Below are 17,751 nucleotides of genomic sequence, written 5' to 3'. Positions count from 1 at the left end.
GAGCGCCGTTGCCTCCCCTGGGCCGAAGGAGCAGGAGGGAGAGAGGTACCAGACCTGGTGAGAGGCGTTGCCCTGGGCAAACGCTTGAGGCCTCATCCAGCAGGGAGGATGGAGTGGGGATACACGTCCCACCCTTAGTCATCTCCTGTCCTCCACTTTCCCGCGGGGCTGCTACTGCATCCAATGGGAAGCCACTGTTGCTGTGGTTGTTCACGTCCGCCTCTTTAGAAATCACATAGTGCGCACAGATCAGAGTGGAGAGGGTCTGAAGGACCACGTGGAGACTGTCCAGAACATGGGAAGGTAGAGGAAAAAAACATGGGGAGCTTATGGACAGAGACGGTGGAAAGGTGGTGAAGATGGAGGGGAAGAGGCATGTGGTGTTTGAATATCGCCCCTGACTGCCCCACTATCTATGTCATGTATGTGTGTCAGTGAATGAAAAGCAAAATTCCCTGACCCTGCTTTGGGAAATCAACGGAATTCATCTGAGTTCAGCAAGATTGATCTTAGTTTTTTTTTTTTTTTTTTTTGAGTTGAAGTCTTGCTCTGTTGCCCAGGCTGCAGTGCAGTGGGGTGATCTTGGCTCACTGCAACCTCCACCTCCCAGGTTCAAGCAGCCCTCACACCTCAGCTTCCTAAGTAGCTGGGACTGCAGACATGTACCAACACACCTAGCTAATTTTTGTATTTTTAGTAGAAATGGGGTTTCACCATGTTGTCCAGACTGCTCTCGAACTCCTGACTTCACATGCCAGGTGACAAAGAAATGGTAAGGTAAATTGATCCCTTTTGTGTAGTTTTATTTGATGAATGTTTTAGAAATCCTTCTTTTCGTGTCTAGCTTTCTGTACCCTCCCTGTGAATAAGTTGAGTATCAAGAGATAGAGCCATTCTCCTGCTATTTATTTATTTATTTCAGACAGAGTTTCACTCTTGTTTTCCAGGCTGGAGTGCAATGGCAATGATCTCAGCTCACTGCAACCTCTGCCTCCTGGGTTCAAGTGATTCTTCAGCCTCAGCTGCCTTAGCAACTGGGATTACAGGCATGTGCCACCATGCGCAGCTAATTTTGTATTTTTTAAGTAGAGATGGGGTTTTGCTATGGCCCCGTAGCAAAGTATGGGGCCACTATGCCTGGCCTACTCTCCTGTTATTAGATCTGCATTGAGGAAAGATTATTGGGCAGGCGCAGTGGCTCACGCCTGTAATCCCAGCACTTTGGAAGGCCAAGATGGGCAGATCACTTGAGGTCAGGAGTTTAAGAGCAGCCTGGCCATCATGGTGAAACCCCATCTCTACTAAAAATACAAAAATTAGCCAGGTGTGGTGGTGGGTATCTGTAGTCGCAGCTACTCGGGAGGCTGAAGTGGGAGGAGTGCTTGAATCTGGGAGGCAGAGGTTGCAGTGAGCTGAGATTGTGCCACTGCACTCCAGCCTGGGCAACAGAGCAAGACATGGTCTCAAAAAAAAAATATATATATATTTTTTCAGAAGATACATAGATGTTTAAATGGTCTGTGATTCAGGTCATTTGAAATATACACTGTTCATATTATTTCTGTGTCTGGATTTAAAAAATGACAAAAGCAATATATTCTTATTGTATAGGAATAAGACATACAGATAACCAGAGTAGCCATGTGTTTCTCTTGGTTCAAGGATTAGCAGAAGGAATGTATAAAGAAGTGAAATTCGTGTATGTGACAAGTGTTTGTGTACTGCACACGATGTTCCATGTAGACGTTTGGAGGGGAGGCGTAAAACCGTGTGCAAAGCCCTGCCCTCAGGGTGGCTGTAGGTAGCTTGTTAAGCGTTCTGGTCCAAGGCAGCAGCAATGCTCCCATCTGGCCACAAGGCGGCGGCCTCATACAGCAGAAGGGCACCTGCCTCCTCCCCAGGAGCCTGGTGTGAATGAATGGCTGTGGCCTCCCTGGTCACTGACCTGGAATTCTCTGAGATTGCCTAGGGTAGAGTGGGATGTCTTGACCCTGTCCCTTTGGTATGTTCACTTACACTAGCGTTGTGCACAGCTGTCTAGAACAAGCGGTTATGATATTACCGTAATGCAAGAGAGCCCTTTTGGGTGGTCAGAGCTAATTCCCACAGGTTTTTACACATGATGAGGTCTGGAGAGATTTCCTAGTCCCTTTACCATATTGGAGTAATACATAGCTTAATAGTAGAAGCAAAATTTAAGTTCAGTGCAAAGAAAGAATTTTAAATCACAGAAATTTTACGTTTCTTTTTCAGTTTTTGTCTGTGAGCACAGGTGGTGTTTCATGTGTGATGATTGTAGTGAGTATGTATGTAAATAATGCCTTCATTTAACATGCTACAAATGATGCAGCCGTGTAGTTTTGAAAGCATAGTTAGTGCTTGCTGGTTGATTTTTTGAGTGGCCAGGATTAAGATAAAATCAGTAATTCCAGTAAAAGTTATTGTGGCACAATATTTCTTGAAAGAGCAGAAAATGAGACTCTGACTTGAGGGAGAAGAAATGGTCCAAAGGTACTTTGCCCTGTTTCTGATAAATGCTTTTTTTTTTTTTTTAAAGAGATGGGGTGGGGGGGGTCTCACCCTAGCTGGTCTTGAACTCCTGGCCTCAAGTGATCATCCCACCTCAGCCTTTCAAAGGAATTACAGGTGTGAGCCACTGAGCCTGGCCCCTAAGAAACACATTTTATAGGAAGCTTTGGCAGCCAAGTTTATAATGTTTAGCTGGTCTGAATATTTACTTGTAGGTTCTAATCTTTCTGCTAGGACAGGGTCTCTAGAAAATTTAGAGACTAGCTTTATTTCTTCCTCCCTTTATCAAAGCTTCCTTTAGAGCTCTGGAGACACCCATGTGGTTCTAAGCAGTCCCCACAAGTTTCTGGTTTGGGTTTCCTCCTGTCCTCCCAGACCCGTAGATTTGAAAGCTCTACCCCTTTTCTTTCGTTTGCATGTAATTGAGGAAGTATCTGTGAGCTTTTTCTCCTCTAGGGTGCAGCAATGTTCTGTTTTCGAGGCATCTGGCTTTTTGAGGCTCTCTCGCTCACGGCAAGTGAGAATAGAAGAATGAGACAATCAGATAAGCAGAGTTGCCTTGTGTTTTTGTCGGTTCCAGGATCAGGAGAGGGAATGTAGAAAGAAGTGGCATGCCTTCACGTTACAAACATTACGTACTGCCTTTCAGTGCCCTCCGTGTTTTCGCACTTTCCCATTCCTGTGGGTGGGTTCCCGTGGTTTGCTGTTGTTGGTCCTGTTACGTGTTCACTTTATTTTATTAGGAATGAGAAGCCAGGTTACTGCCCAGAACCAGTTCTTCTCAAAGTGTGGGTCCCAGACAGGTAGCATGAGTCTCACCTGGGAACTTGTTAGAAATGTAAATTCCGAAGCTCACCCCAGACGTTCCAAATTGGAAACCCCACGGATGGGACCCAGCTTACTCTGTATGATCAAGTCCTCCAGGGATTCTGATGTGCTCCGAAGTTTGAGAATCACTGTCCTAAAGCATCGCTACTTTAATCAGAGAATTTATACCATTAGCTCCCAGCCCCCTCAACTCTTCGTATAAGTTGGTATAAAAACTGATGATTTCCTAGCTCTTGAGGTCAAACACTTAACAATTTGTATTACGTATTTGATTTTTTTGAATGTCAGTATTTCTGCAACATAATGCTTTAAATTTAAAGTTGATAATACTTGTGCTTGATTTGTTGACATGGAGTTTTGGGATTTTGTTGGCTGCTGTTGACTCATCAGCTGAATGAGTGTGGTGGGGAGGCGGTGTTATGTGGATCCCACTCTTTCACCATAGCATTTTCCCATTTCCTCCCCCAGTGCCTACTACTGCAGTTGTTCCGTTGAGTCAGTCTGCCAGTGGGTGACACTAGCTTTGCGAATGAGCCTGTGCTGGCTCTGCACACTCCGAGCTGCCTTCTGCTTCTCAAGGAGTAGCGACAAGTCTGTGCCATGAGACAGTCGTGCTTCTCAGCTCTGCCTTGAGTCCTTTAAATAACACGTTTTCTTGAAGCCTTGAGTGCTAGTCTGGCAGTACAGTCAGGCCTGAAAAACACAAAGCGGAAAGCAACCAGAGTCCTTTGTGCTGCGGACTGAAAACTGAGATGAACTTAAAAAACAAGACTTTTAGAATATTATTTATTCTAAATGCAAATATTCCCACCCAAGAAATCAGTGCAGGTTTTAATAAGTGAAGATTGGGCAAAATAGATGCTTAGGGAGAGATTAGTGACTTGAAATATCTTGAGTATTTTTATATCTGTTTCTCCTAGACCTGGAAAGGAAAGAGCAAGAATTAGAACAGCTGAAAATGGATTGTGAGCACTTTAAAGCCCGCCTGGAAACCGTGCAGGCCGACAGCGTGAGAGAGAAGAAGGTACCATGCTCAGGGACAGGCTCTCACCGTGCCGGAAAGTGGGGTTGGCTTACGGCCTTTCGGTTATGATAAGCAGTGGGTCTGCATTTTCACCTTAACCCCCAATACACCGTATTTGTAAATGTATGTTTTCTTAGTGGGCTGGAATGTCGGTGAGCAGATGGATTTGATAACCAGCTAACACGTAGGTCATTCACTTGCTATCTTTTAACTTTTATGTTCAAAAATCTGCCCTAAAATATAAAGGTTCATAATTATCTTAGTTCATTTTGTGTTCCTGTAACAAAATATCCGAGGCTGAGTAATTTATAGAAAGAGGCAGGCTGGGTGCAGTGGCTCATGTCTGTAATTACAGCACTTTGGGAGGCGGAGGCAGGCAGATCACCCGAGGTCAGGAGTTCGTGACCAGCCTGACCAACATGGAGAAACCTCGTCTCTACTAGAAATACAAAAATTGGCCAGGCATGGTGATGCACACCTGTAATCCCAGGTGCTCGGGAGGCCGAGGCAGGAGAATCCCTTAAACCTGGAAGGTGGAGGTTGCAGTGAGCCAAGACCGTGCCACTGCACTCCAGCCTGGGCGGCAGCAAGACGCCAGGTCAAAAAAAAAGAAAAAGAAAAAAAAAGAGGTTTATTTATGTTAAGATTTTGGTGGCTGGAAGGTTCAAGATTGGGCATCTTTTATCTTTTTCTGGTGAGGGCCTCTGTCCTCAGTCTCCTTCAAATCATGACAGAAGGGGAAGCAGGCTGTGTGACGACATCATGTGATGAGAGGAAGCCAGACTCTCTGCTGCCAGGGAAACTAATCCATCTATTCATGAGGAATCCACTCCGTGACCCATCACCTCCCACTAGGCCCACCTCTAAGAGTGCCACACTGGGGATCAGATTTCAGCATGAGTCTGGGTGGGGACAAACCACATCTGAACCATAGCAATGAGAATCTTGGGGGAAAAATTACGTACATTGCATCTTATCATTGGAGATAGATGTATTAAATCAGAAGTACTTGTAATTAATTTGGGGATTATTATATTTTTGACATAACCAGTTATATTTTATATAAATATTAGAGAAACATAATATTTCTTAAAAGCTTTGTATTTTAACTTTTTGTGTGGCATAACTTATTTTCTTTTCCACACAACTAGAACTATTCTAACACTTCTTATAAAATTTGGGGCTTGGATGTATTTTTATTTTGAATAATAGTAGTACAGGTGCAGTGGCTCACCCCTGTAATCCTAGCACTTTGGGAGACCAGGGTGGATGGTTTGCTTGAGCCCAGGAGTTCGAGACCAGGCTAGGCAACATTGTGAAACCCTGTCTCTATACAAAAAATACAAAAGTAAGCCGGGAGTGGTGATGTGTGCCTGTAGTCCCAGCTACTCAGCAGACTGAGGGAGGAGAACTGCTTGAGCCCAGGAGGTGGAGGTTGTAGTGAGCCCAGATCGCTCTCCTGTGCTGCAGCCTGGGTCACAGAGCCAGACTCAGTCTTAGAAAGAAAGAACCATCCCAGGAAATGCATGCTGAGGAGGAGACAGCCATGATAAAGTAGTTTGAAATCGCCAGAGTTTTGTTGCCCTGGAACTTTGACCTTAAAATGTGGGAATATTTTACCCAACTATTCCCTGTTTTTAGTTAAAAATCTTGTTAATACAGATGGAAACCCTTGTGAGCTTAATACAGAGGAAGGGCCCCACCAGGTTAATAGAGAGGGAGGCTCCCGCAAGGTTAATATGGAGGGAGGCGCTCCCAAGGTTAATAGAGAGGGGAGCCCCCCAAGGTTAATAGAGAGGGGAGCCTCCCCAAGGTTAATAGGGAGGGGAGCCCCCTCAAGGTTAATAGAGAGGGGAGCCTCCCCAAGGTTAATAGAGAGGGGAGCCCCCTCAAGGTTAACAGAGAGGGGGAGCCCCCCAAGTTTAATAGAGAGGGGAGCCCCCTCAAGGTTAATAGAGAGGGGAGCCCCCGCAAGGTTAACAGAGAGGGGAGCCCCCGCAAGGTTAACAGAGAGGGGAGGCCCCTCAAGGTTAACAGAGAGGGGGAGCCCCCCAAGGTTAATAGAGGGGGAGCCCCCCTCAAGGTTAATAGAGAGGGGAGCCTCCCCAAGGTTAATAGAGAGGGGAGCCCCCTCAAGGTTAACAGAGAGGGGGAGCCCCCCAAGGTTAATAGAGAGGGGAGCCCCCTCAAGGTTAATAGAGGGGGGAGCCTCCCCAAGGTTAATAGAGAGGGGAGCCCCCTCAAGGTTAATAGAGGGGGGAGCCTCCCCAAGGTTAATAGAGAGGGGAGCCCCCGCAAGGTTAACAGAGAGGGGGGAGCCCCCTCAAGGTTAATAGAGAGGGGAGCCCCCCAAGGTTAATAGAGAGGGGAGCCCCCCAAGGTTAATAGAGAGGGGAGCCCCCCCAAGGTTAATAGAGAGGGGAGTCTCCCCAAGGTTAATAGAGAGGGGAGCCCCCCAAGGTTAATAGAGAGAGGAGCCCCCCAAGGTTAATAGAGAGGGGAACCCCCCCAAGGTTAATAGAGAGGGGAGCCTCCCCAAGGTTAATAGAGAGGGGAGCCCCCCAAGGTTAATAGAGAGGGGAGCCCCCCAAGGTTAATAGAGAGGGAAACCCCCCCAAGGTTAATAGGGGAGCCTCCCCAAGGTTAATAGAGAGGGGAGCCCCCCCAAGGTTAATAGAGAGGGGAGCCCCCTCAAGGTTAATAGAGCGGGGAGCCCCCCAAGGTTAATAGAGAGGGGAGCCTCCCCGAGGTTAATAGAGAGGGGAGCCTCCCCGAGGTTAATAGGGAAGCCCCCCCCAAGGTTAGTAGAGAGCGGAGCCCCCCCAAGGTTAGTAGAGAGGGGAGCCCCCGCAAGGTTAATAGAGAGGGGAGCCCCCTCAAGGTTAATAGAGAGGGGAGCCCCCTCAAGGTTAATAGAGAGGGGAGCCCCCGCAAGGTTAGTAGAGAGGGGAGCCCCAGCAAGGTTAGTAGAGAGGGAGCCCCCTCAAGGTTAGTAGAGGGGGAGCCCCCGCAAGGTTAATAGAGAGGGGAGCCCCCTCAAGGTTAATAGAGAGGGGAGCCCCCCCAAGGTTAGTAGAGAGGGGAGCCCCCTCAAGCTTAATAGAGAGGGAAGCCCCAGCAAGGTTAATAGAGAGGGGAGCCCCCTCAAGGTTAATAGAGAGGGGAGCCCCCGCAAGGTTAATAGAGAGGGGAGCCCCCGCAAGGTTAGTAGAGAGGGGAGCCCCAGCAAGGTTAGTAGAGAGGGGAGCCCCCTCAAGGTTAGTAGAGGGGGAGCCCCCTCAAGGTTAATAGAGAGGGGAGCCCCTGCAAGGTTAATAGGGGAGCCCCCCCAAGGTTAGTAGAGAGGGGAGCCCCCTCAAGCTTAATAGAGAGGGAAGCCCCAGCAAGGTTAATAGAGAGGGGAGCCCCCGCAAGGTTAATAGAGAGGGGAGCCCCCGCAAGGTTAATAGAGAGGGGAGCCCCCTCAAGGTTAATAGAGAGGGGAGCCCCCGCAAGGTTAATAGAGAGGGGAGCCCCCGCAAGGTTAACAGAGAGGGGAGCCCCCTCAAGGTTAGTAGAGGGGGAGCCCCCTCAAGGTTAATAGAGAGGGGAGCCCCCGCAAGGTTAATAGAGAGGGAAGCCCCCGCAAGGTTAGTAGAGAGGGAGCCCCCTGAAGGTTAATAGAGAGGGGAGCCCCCGCAAGGTTAATAGAGAGGGGAGCCCCCGCAAGGTTAATAGAGAGGGGAGCCCCAGCAAGGTTAGTAGAGAGGGGAGCCCCCTCAAGGTTAGTAGAGGGGGAGCCCCCTCAAGGTTAATAGAGAGGGGAGCCCCCGCAAGGTTAATAGGGGAGCCCCCCCAAGGTTAGTAGAGAGGGGAGCCCCCTCAAGCTTAATAGAGAGGGAAGCCCCAGCAAGGTTAATAGAGAGGGGAGCCCCCTCAAGGTTAGTAGAGAGGGAGCCCCCTGAAGGTTAGTAGAGAGGGGAGCCCCCGCAAGGTTAATAGAGAGGGGAGCCCCCGCAAGGTTAATAGAGAGGGGAGCCCCCGCAAGGTTAATAGAGAGGGGAGCCCCCGCAAGGTTAGTAGAGAGGGGAGCCCCAGCAAGGTTAGTAGAGAGGGGAGCCCCCGCAAGGTTAATAGGGGAGCCCCCCCAAGGTTAGTAGAGAGGGGAGCCCCCTCAAGCTTAATAGAGAGGGGAGCCCCCGCAAGGTTAATAGAGAGGGGAGCCCCCGCAAGGTTAATAGAGAGGGGAGCCCCCGCAGGGTTAATAGAGAGGGAAGCCCCCACAAGGTTAGTAGAGAGGGGAGCCCCCGCAAGGTTAATAGAGAGGGGAGCCCCCGCAAGGTTAATAGAGAGGGGAGCCCCCGCAAGGTTAATAGAGAGGGGAGCCCCCGCAAGGTTAATAGAGAGGGGAGCCCCCAGCAAGGTTAATAGAGAGGGGAGCCCCTCAAGGTTAATAGAGAGGGGAGCCCCCGCAGGGTTAATAGAGAGGGGAGCCCCCGCAAGGTTAATAGAGAGGGGAGCCCCCTCAAGGTTAATAGAGAGGGGAGCCCCCCCAAGGTTAGTAGAGAGGGGAGCCCCCTCAAGCTTAATAGAGAGAGGAGCCCCAGCAAGGTTAATAGAGAGGGGAGCCCCCACAGGGTTAATAGAGAGGGGAGCCCCCAGCAAGGTTAATAGAGAGGGGAGCCCCCGCAAGGTTAATAGAGAGGGGAGCCCCCGCAAGGTTAATAGAGAGGGGAGCCCCCGCAAGGTTAATAGAGAGGGGAGCCCCCGCAAGGTTAATAGAGAGGGGAGCCCCCGCAAGGTTAATAGAGAGGGGAGCCCCCGCAAGGTTAGTAGAGAGGGGAGCCCCCGCAAGGTTAGTAGAGAGGGGAGCCCCCGCAAGGTTAGTGGAGAGGGGAGCCCCTGCAAGGTTAGTAGAGAGGGGAGCCCCCTTAAGGTTAATGTAGAGGGAAGCTCCTGCAATTTGCTGTAACAAGGTCGTTTCTCTTCTGGCAGCTGCCTTATCTGTAGCGTTTTTTGGTGTCTCTGTCCACGCCTGTACAGATTATAAGGCAGAACTCTAGAAACTTCTTGTTTTTATTTCTTTTGAGGCAGGGTCTTGCTCTGTTGCCCAGGGTGGAGTGCAGCGGTGCAATAATACTTGCTGCATCTCGACCTCCTGGGCTTATGTGATCCTCCTCCTTGGCCTCCAGAGTGACTGGACTACAGAGATGTGCCATGACATCCAGCTAAATTTAATTAATTAATTTGTTTACAAGAAGAATTCTAGTGAAGTATAATCTTTAAAACAATTAAAAATTTTTTTATAGAGATGGGGTCTCACTGTGTTGCCCAGGTTGGTCTTGAACTCCTAGGCTCAAGCGATCCTCCTGCTTCAGGCCTGGGATAAGAAGTCGGTCATTGGAATTCATCAAAATTTAAACGTTTGCTTTTTGAAAGAACCTGTGGATATAAAATGACCACCTAGAAACCGGGAGAAAATACCTGCAAACCATGTATTCAGCAAAGGACTTGTATCTAGAATATGTTAAGAGCTCAAACTCAAAAATAATAAGAAGAAAAAGAATAGTTAAGGCAACTTTGAAAAAGAGGAATGAATTGGGAAGAAATAAAAAAAAGTCCAATTAGAACATGGGTAAAAGACATGAAAAAAAGTTTCATAAAAGAGAACATGCAGACAGAAAATAAGTGCATGAAATGGTGTCACTAGCTGTCAGGGACATGCAGAACACAACCACAACACACCCATCAAAATGACTGCAATTAAAAATGGAGATAACACCAAATACTGCTTAGGAGGTGGAGACAGTGAATCACTCATACGTTGTTGGTGGGAATATAAAATGGTACAGCCAGTCTGGAAAACAACTGGGCAGTTTCTTCCAAAACTAAACATGCACGTGCCGTACAGCCCAGTGATTGTACTCTGGGCATTTATCACAGAAGAGTGAAGGCGCATACACAAAAACCTCTACATGGGTGTTCCTAGTGTCTTCATTAGTGGCAGAAAAACCTTGGAAACTATCCAAACTTCTTTCAGTGGAGAAATGGCTAAACGAATTGCAGCGTGTACGTACCGTGGAATACGAAGCAGTAGAAGGAAGCAAACTAGTGACACATGCAGCTTGGATGTGTCTGAGGAGACAGGCACTGGTGGCTCACGCCTGTAAGCACTTTGGGAGGCAGAGGCCAGAGGATTGCTTGAGCCCAGGACTTTGAGACCAGCCTGAGCAACATGGTGAAACCCTGTCTTTAGTACAAAACATGTAATTAATTTTAAAAAAGGAAAAGAAGGGGTCAAGGCAGGTGAATCATGAGGTCAGGAGTTTGAGACCAGCCTGGCCAACACAGTGAAACTCCATCTCTACTAAAAATACAAAAATTAGCCACACGTGGTGGCACGCACCTGTAATCTCAGCTACTGGGGAGGCTGAGGCAGGAGAATCGCTTGAACCCAGGAGGCAGAGGTTGCAGTGAGCTGAGATCATGGACCAGGCGTGGTGGCTCACCCCTGTAATCCAAGCACTTTGGAGGCCAAGGCGGGTGGATCACCTGAGGTCGGGAGTTCACGAGCCGTTGGGCCACTGCACTCAGCCTGAGCAACAGAGTGAGACCTTATCTTAAAAACAGGCCGGGCGCGGTGGCTCACGCCTGTAATCCCAGCACTTTGGGAGGCCGAGGCGGGTGGATCATGAGGTCAAGAGATTGAGACCATCCTGGTCAACATGGTGAAACCCCGTCTCTACTAAAAATACAAAAAATTAGCTGGGCACGCGTGCCTGTAATCCCAGCTACTCAGGAGGCTGAGGTGGGAGAATTGCTTGAACCCAGGAGGTGGAGGTTGCAGTGAGCCGAGATCGCGCCATTGCACTCCAGCCTGGGTAACGAGCGAAACTCTTTCTCAAAAAAATAAATAAATAAATAAATAAATGAAAATAAAATAAATAAAATTAAAAAAAACAACAAAGTAATTCAATATTCTCCAACAGTTGTGACTATACCAGGAGGCCAGGATCTATTTCCTCTATGGTTCAAATGTTGCTACTGTCAGGGCCCTTTCCTGGCCTGGCCTCCTCACTTCATAAGCAGGGTTCAAGACCCAGCACACCTCCTCCGCTGACCCAACAAAATTCCTGTGTGGAGGGAACGTACCCACCATGGCCAGGAACGAAGTCTTCGGTTGCTTTTTAGCATCTGTTTTGAAAAGACTCTCCTTTTTCCATTGAATTGCACTGGCACCTTCATTGAAATCAATCGACATGGCAGTGTTTCACTGACCTGTATGTCCATCCTTATGCCAGTGTCACACTCGTTCTATTTCGGTAGGTTTATAATTAGTTTGTTTTTTCCTCTGAGTCAGGCACTGTTAATTTTCGAACACTGTTCTTCTTTTTCAAACAGTTTTTTAGGTATTCTGAGTCTTGTGCGTTACCACAGAGAGTTTGGAATCAGATTATCACCTTGTACGGGAGGAGTCTGCCGAGACTTTGATAGGGATTGTGTTGAATGTGTAGGTCAGTTTCGGAGGAATCGGCATCTTACCAATATTGATCCTTGTAATTTTTGAGCACGGTACACCTCTTTATTTAGCTCTTCTTTACTTTCTCTCAATAATGTGTTGTACTTTTCATTTTATAGGTCTTGCACTTTATTCTTATTTTTGACGTTCCTGGGAATGCTATGATTTTCTTAACTTATTTTGATATTATTGTATTACGTGTGGAACCCTGTGTTGGGGCATATCCTGCTGCAACTACCAAATGTGACCGTAGTGAGGAGAGTCCTGCCTGCTTATTCTCAGTAGTCTCTTTGTGGTCGTGCAGAAGAACCACCATACCCTGACTAATTGAGATGCAGATTGCTTAAGTGTGAGAAAAAGTGGAATTCCAAAAGGAAGTGCTATGACATGTTTTTTTCCATGTGTCACCATGACTTGTGTTCAGCTACAAACACTGGGAAGATGAATCTAGGAGTTCAGATTGTTGTTATAATGAAGACATTAAAAACCCGGAGTGACGAATCACATGATGCAGTTTAGCGTTCATACACATTCCTACATATATACACGTATCATTCCTACGTATATACACACGCATGTATGTAGGAATGTGTATGAATCTCTGCCAAATGCATTGTCTCCAGGTAAATATGAGTGGGCCACCCTAATCTAAGTGATGAGGTCCACATTTTTGATTTGTGGCCCCAGAGCTCCCTTTTTCCTCTGAGGGGTGAAAAGTCCCCTCTACTTTGTCTTGTATTCCTCTCTCTAGGAGAAAAATCTGCAACATTTAATGTGCTTTAACTTTGTGCTTTATGTAACTATTACATTTGGTATAAATGAATTTAACTAGGGTTTTATATTTTTCAGTTTTTGTCTTATTAAATCTCATCATTTGAGGGAGTTTCAGGTACCTGGTGCTGACGGTTGGAGAGGCCAGGAAGCCCCACATCACTCTAGTAGTACACACAGGGTGAACCCTTGAGGTGTGTTTGTGTTGTCAGAGGGGCTGCATCAGGATGGCCATTCCCTGCACTTCCCTTGTGAAGAGAGCCGTGGCAGAGACTTGCCCAGCTCCCGGTGGGCTCAGACGTTGCTGGTGGGAGAGTAGGAAACTCTTCCTAGCCTCCATCTTCTTGTTAGGCTGGCACTGGCTTGCTGTGGCAGGGCATGAATATGACTCCCAGTCTTCACATTTCCTTTTCCGCTGCTTCTGTCTTTCCTACCTGGGCTTAGGTTTTAGGTTTTCTTTCCTTGTTTAGCTTCACAGCTGTATATGTTATGTTTTCTGGCACCTTTGGGAATATTCCTATGAGGACTTAAGGATATGTTTATATAGGATGAGTTTTTCTAAAGTACTGCTTTTTCACAAATCCTGATGTCCAAGTGCCTTTTATTTTGCATCTGCCTCTGGCAGATGTCATGTTTTTAATAATGGAGTGAGCCATTTGGAGGAGGCAGTCCCCTGTCTTAGAAATGTTGCTATCCGGGTAAACTGCTATGTGAGGTTGTTACTTTGTTCAGAAGACTCTGTCGGTGCTTGTTCTGGGTATAGTCACTTGGGGCTTGAGATATTTCATGTAGTTGCTTAAAGCAGATGAATTCAGATCTGTGGGTCTATCAACCCTGATATAGTAGAATGTTCTTTCCTCAGATATTTCTTAAGTATTTTTGCCTTTAAAGTTTCTTTTGTAGATACGGATGATGGCTCTCAGGACTAGCTTTCATTTGCAACTATTTTCTATAATTGTTTTGCATTTCTTTAAGAAATATGTTTGTGAAAGAGGAATTGTAATAAAGATATTCCAAGGTTGAATGCTATTACTTGTTTTTCTGATTTTGCTTTGCTTTCAGGAGAGGCTGGCTCTTCGACATCAGTTGAATGAAGCAAAGCAGCAGCTCCTGCAGCAGGCAGAGTATTGTACAGAAATGGGGGCAGCAGCCTGTACCCTCCTGTGGGGCGTCTCCAGCAGCGAGGAAGTTGTCAAGGCCATTTTGGGAGGAGTAAGTATGCTCAGCAGGCTCTCTAGATATTGTTGATTAATGCTTGTGTAACTGAAAGCATTAAGGCATTTAAAGACTAAGTCCATCTTTCTTTCTTCCTTTTTTTTTTTTTTTGATATGGAGTCTTGCTCTGTTGCCCAGGCTGGAGTGCAGTGCTGTGATCTTGGCTCACTGCATCCTCCACCTCCTGGGTTCAAGTGATTCTCCTGCCTCAGCCTCCTGAGTAGCTGAGATTATGTGTGTGTGCTACCATGATTGGTTAGTTTTTGTGTTTTTTAGTAGAGATGGGGTTTCACCATGTTGGTCAGGCTGGTCTTGAACTCCTGACCTCGTGATCTGCCTGCCTTGGCCTCCCAAAGTGCTGGGACTACAAGCGTGACTAAGTCCATATGTTTCTTTCATTTCCTTTTGTTCATTCATCAGCTAGTTATTGAATACCAATTTTATATGGTTCATTGTAACCTACTGCAGAGTGAATGAAATCAGATCCCTTCTCTCCAGGAGCCCTTGTGGTATATGTGGATATGTTACCACTTCAGTATTAACATTTTACATGTGTATGAGTTTAACAAGATCAAAAGTGCTTTTATATATTATCTCATGGTCAATGTAGTATTTAATTTATTGAATATTATGTTATCTAACAGATACACATGTATGTGATTGTGTGTGTTATACAACCCTTGTTGTTCAAGGTTCAACCGTGTGTGTGTGTGTATGTGTGTGCACGCATGTGGGTGTTGATATATCAGGGAACATCACAGAAAAGGATAGATTTGAAATGGGCCTTGATGAACAGGTAGAAATGGCAGAAAACAGGTGGGTTTGTTTTAGGACAGTGAGTAGGTCAGTTAACACAGTGGTGAGTTAATGTAAGAAAGTAGTGGGGAGATAAAGCTTAAAGGTAGGTTGGGATGTGATTTTGGGACCTTGAATACCAGGTTGATGATTTCTCCTGTAGGTGGTAGGACTGGATTTTCTCTGAGGGGTTTCCAGTAAAAGAGTGATAGCATAAGAGCAGAATCCTAGGAAGATTCACCTGACAGTGAGTGAGGATGAATTGAGGTGGGGTTGTGGCACCTCGGGTCTAGACAGGATGATCGATGAGGTGGTCATTCCAGCTGGTCTGGCTGGAGTGAGCTCGGCCCTCTGCAGGGGAGATGGGAAAGAAGGAACATGTGCCAGAGCCAGGGCAGTGGAGGCAGATGGGATGGCAAGGTGGAGTGAGCACCTGGAGGAGACAAGAGGGGCCAAAAAAGACTGGTGTTTGACTCTGGGAGTAGGGTGTGATCATGACTGGTGTTTGACTCTGGGAGTAGGGTGTGATCATGACTGGTGTTTGACTCTGGGAGTAGGGTGTGATCATGACTGGTGTTTGACTCTGGGAGTAGGGTGTGATCATGACTGGTGTTTGACTCTGGGAGTAGGGTGTGATCATGACTGGTGTTTGACTCTGGGAGTAGGGTGTGATCATGACTGGTGTTTGACTCTGGGAGTAGGGTGGACTGGTGTTTGACTCTGGGAGTAGGGTGTGATCATGACTGGTGTTTGACTCTGGGAGTAGGGTGTGATCATGACTGGTGTTTGACTCTGGGAGTAGGGTGGACTGGTGTTTGACTCTGGGAGTAGGGTGTGATCATGACTGGTGTTTGACTCTGGGAGTAGGGTGTGATCATGACTGGTGTTTGACTCTGGGAGTAGGGTGTGATCATGACTGGTGTTTGACTCTGGGAGTAGGGTGTGATCATGACTGGTGTTTGACTCTGGGAGTAGGGTGGACTGGTGTTTGACTCTGGGAGTAGGGTGTGATCATGACTGGTGTTTGACTCTGGGAGTAGGGTGGACTGGTGTTTGACTCTGGGAGTAGGGTGTGATCATGACTGGTGTTTGACTCTGGGAGTAGGGTGTGATCATGACTGGTGTTTGACTCTGGGAGTAGGGTGGACTGGTGTTTGACTCTGGGAGTAGGGTGTGATCATGACTGGTGTTTGACTCTGGGAGTAGGGTGTGATCATGACTGGTGTTTGACTCTGGGAGTAGGGTGTGATCATGACTGGTGTTTGACTCTGGGAGTAGGGTGTGATCATGACTGGTGTTTGACTCTGGGAGTAGGGTGTGATCATGACTGGTGTTTGACGACAGTGAAGAGGGAGATGTGTCAGGAAACCAGTGGTAAATTACTTACGGGTAATAGAAGTAACAGTTGTGTTTGACTTTAGGTAGAAAGACTAAATGTGTTTTAAAAAGTTGGTTGAGCTTTATTAGGTTTAATTTATATACTACAAAATTGTAAATGTACAATTTAGTGTTTTTTAAGCAGATTTCTAGAGTTGCATTAACCATCACCACAACCGAGTTTTAGATTATTTTTTATCATCCTTGAAGTTTTCTTGTGTCATTTGTAAATGCAAATTTTTCCATTTTTTAAACCGTGTTAAAATGTGCATTTGTTTTAAAATTCTTTTTTCAGCACCCTAGCACCCCAGAGGAAGTAACTGAAGGGTTCAAACTTGGAAATGCTTTTTGCCAAGTAATGCAGATTTAACCTGCCAGAGGAGCCAGTCTTCATCCCTTTTACATGTTTCCATTAAGATTTTTTTTTTTAAAAGTCATGCTAAAGGTTTGAGCACCTCTGGTTTAATGCAAATAGAGCAAATAGCATGTTTCTCTAGTATATTTTACTTACATTTTTTAGCGAATTATTCTCATTCACCTTCATCATTGTGGACATTTGTCCTATTTCATAATATGCATATGAAGAGTCCACCAATCTTCAGGGTAGTTTTTCATGCTCCTGCACGACTCAAGCTGCTTTCTCTGCTCTTAATGGGAACTTTTAATGAGGGAATAGATTTTACGATATTATGTGATTAAAACTAGAATCTTCTGTATCCTGCACTTTAAAATGTTTCACACTAGTGTCTGTAAAAAGATATGACACTGTGATTTCCAAACTTTCAGGATAAAGCTTTGAAGTTTTTCAGCATCACTGGTCAAACAATGGAGAGTTTTGTGAAGTCACTGGATGGTGATGTCAAGGAGCTGAATTCAGATGAAAATCAGTTTGTTTTTGCTCTGGCTGGCATTGTAACAAGTAAGTGCAAGCACACCGTGGAGATATTGCATGTCTGGTTCCAGACTCTGCAATGAAGCAAATACTGCAGTAGCAGATGCATCCCATGCAGCTCTCGGTTTCCCAGGGCATATGCAAATTATGTTTACACTATACTGTCGTCTGTTATGTGTACAATGGCATTATGTCTAAAAAACAATGTATAAACTTTAATTAGAAAATACTGTATTGCTAAAAATCCTAATGATCATCTGAGCCTTTACCAAGTTACAATTTTTTGCTGGTAGAGGTTCTTGCCTTGATATTGATGGCCGCTGACTGATGAGCGTGGTAGTTACTGAAGGTCTGGGTGGCTGTGGCGATTTCTTAAAAGGAGGCAACCATGAAGTTTGCCCATCTATGAACTCTCCTTTCATGTAAGATTTCTCTCAGAATTGGAGTCAGGCGTCTCAAACCCTGCTGCTGCTTTGTCAACCAAATTTATGTAACATTCTGAATCCTTTGTTCTTATTTCAACAACGGCTTCGCATCTTCACCAAGAATAGATTCCATCTCAGGAAACCACTTTCTTTGCTCTTCCATAAGAAGCAACTCATCTGTTGTCTGTAGTTACTTATTCTACTGAAGACATGAACTCTTCAAGGTCATCTGTGAGAATTGAAATCAACTTCTTCCAAACTCCTGTTAATGTTGTTTTTTTGACCTCCTCCCTTGCATCATGAATATTTCTATTTTATTTTATTTTTTGAGATGGAGTTTTGCTCCTGTTACCCAGGCTGGAGTGCAATGGTGCGATCTCGGTTCACAGCAACCTCC

The 17,751-nt window shown here is 46.2% G+C and overlaps 1 protein-coding gene across 8 annotated transcripts in view; it reads left to right on the top strand.

Moving 5' to 3' along the window:
- Positions 1-17,751, top strand: part of HSF2BP (heat shock transcription factor 2 binding protein) — a 105,908-nt gene that overhangs the window by 13,290 nt on the left and 74,867 nt on the right. For all 8 annotated transcript variants that reach the window (XM_035283299.3, XM_035283300.3, XM_035283301.3 and 5 more), the window contains 3 exons: positions 4,278-4,381; positions 13,713-13,862; positions 16,824-16,956. In XM_035283299.3, the coding sequence (XP_035139190.3) occupies positions 4,278-4,381; positions 13,713-13,862; positions 16,824-16,956 (387 nt within the window). The remainder of the gene's footprint in view (positions 1-4,277; positions 4,382-13,712; positions 13,863-16,823; positions 16,957-17,751) is intronic.

Source organism: Callithrix jacchus, chromosome 21 (genome assembly GCF_049354715.1).
Source record: "Callithrix jacchus isolate 240 chromosome 21, calJac240_pri, whole genome shotgun sequence".
Classification (NCBI taxonomy): Eukaryota; Metazoa; Chordata; class Mammalia; order Primates; family Cebidae; genus Callithrix; species Callithrix jacchus.
The sequence above is the reverse complement of the archived record's forward strand: the minus strand, read 5'-3'. Positions and strand labels throughout refer to the sequence as shown.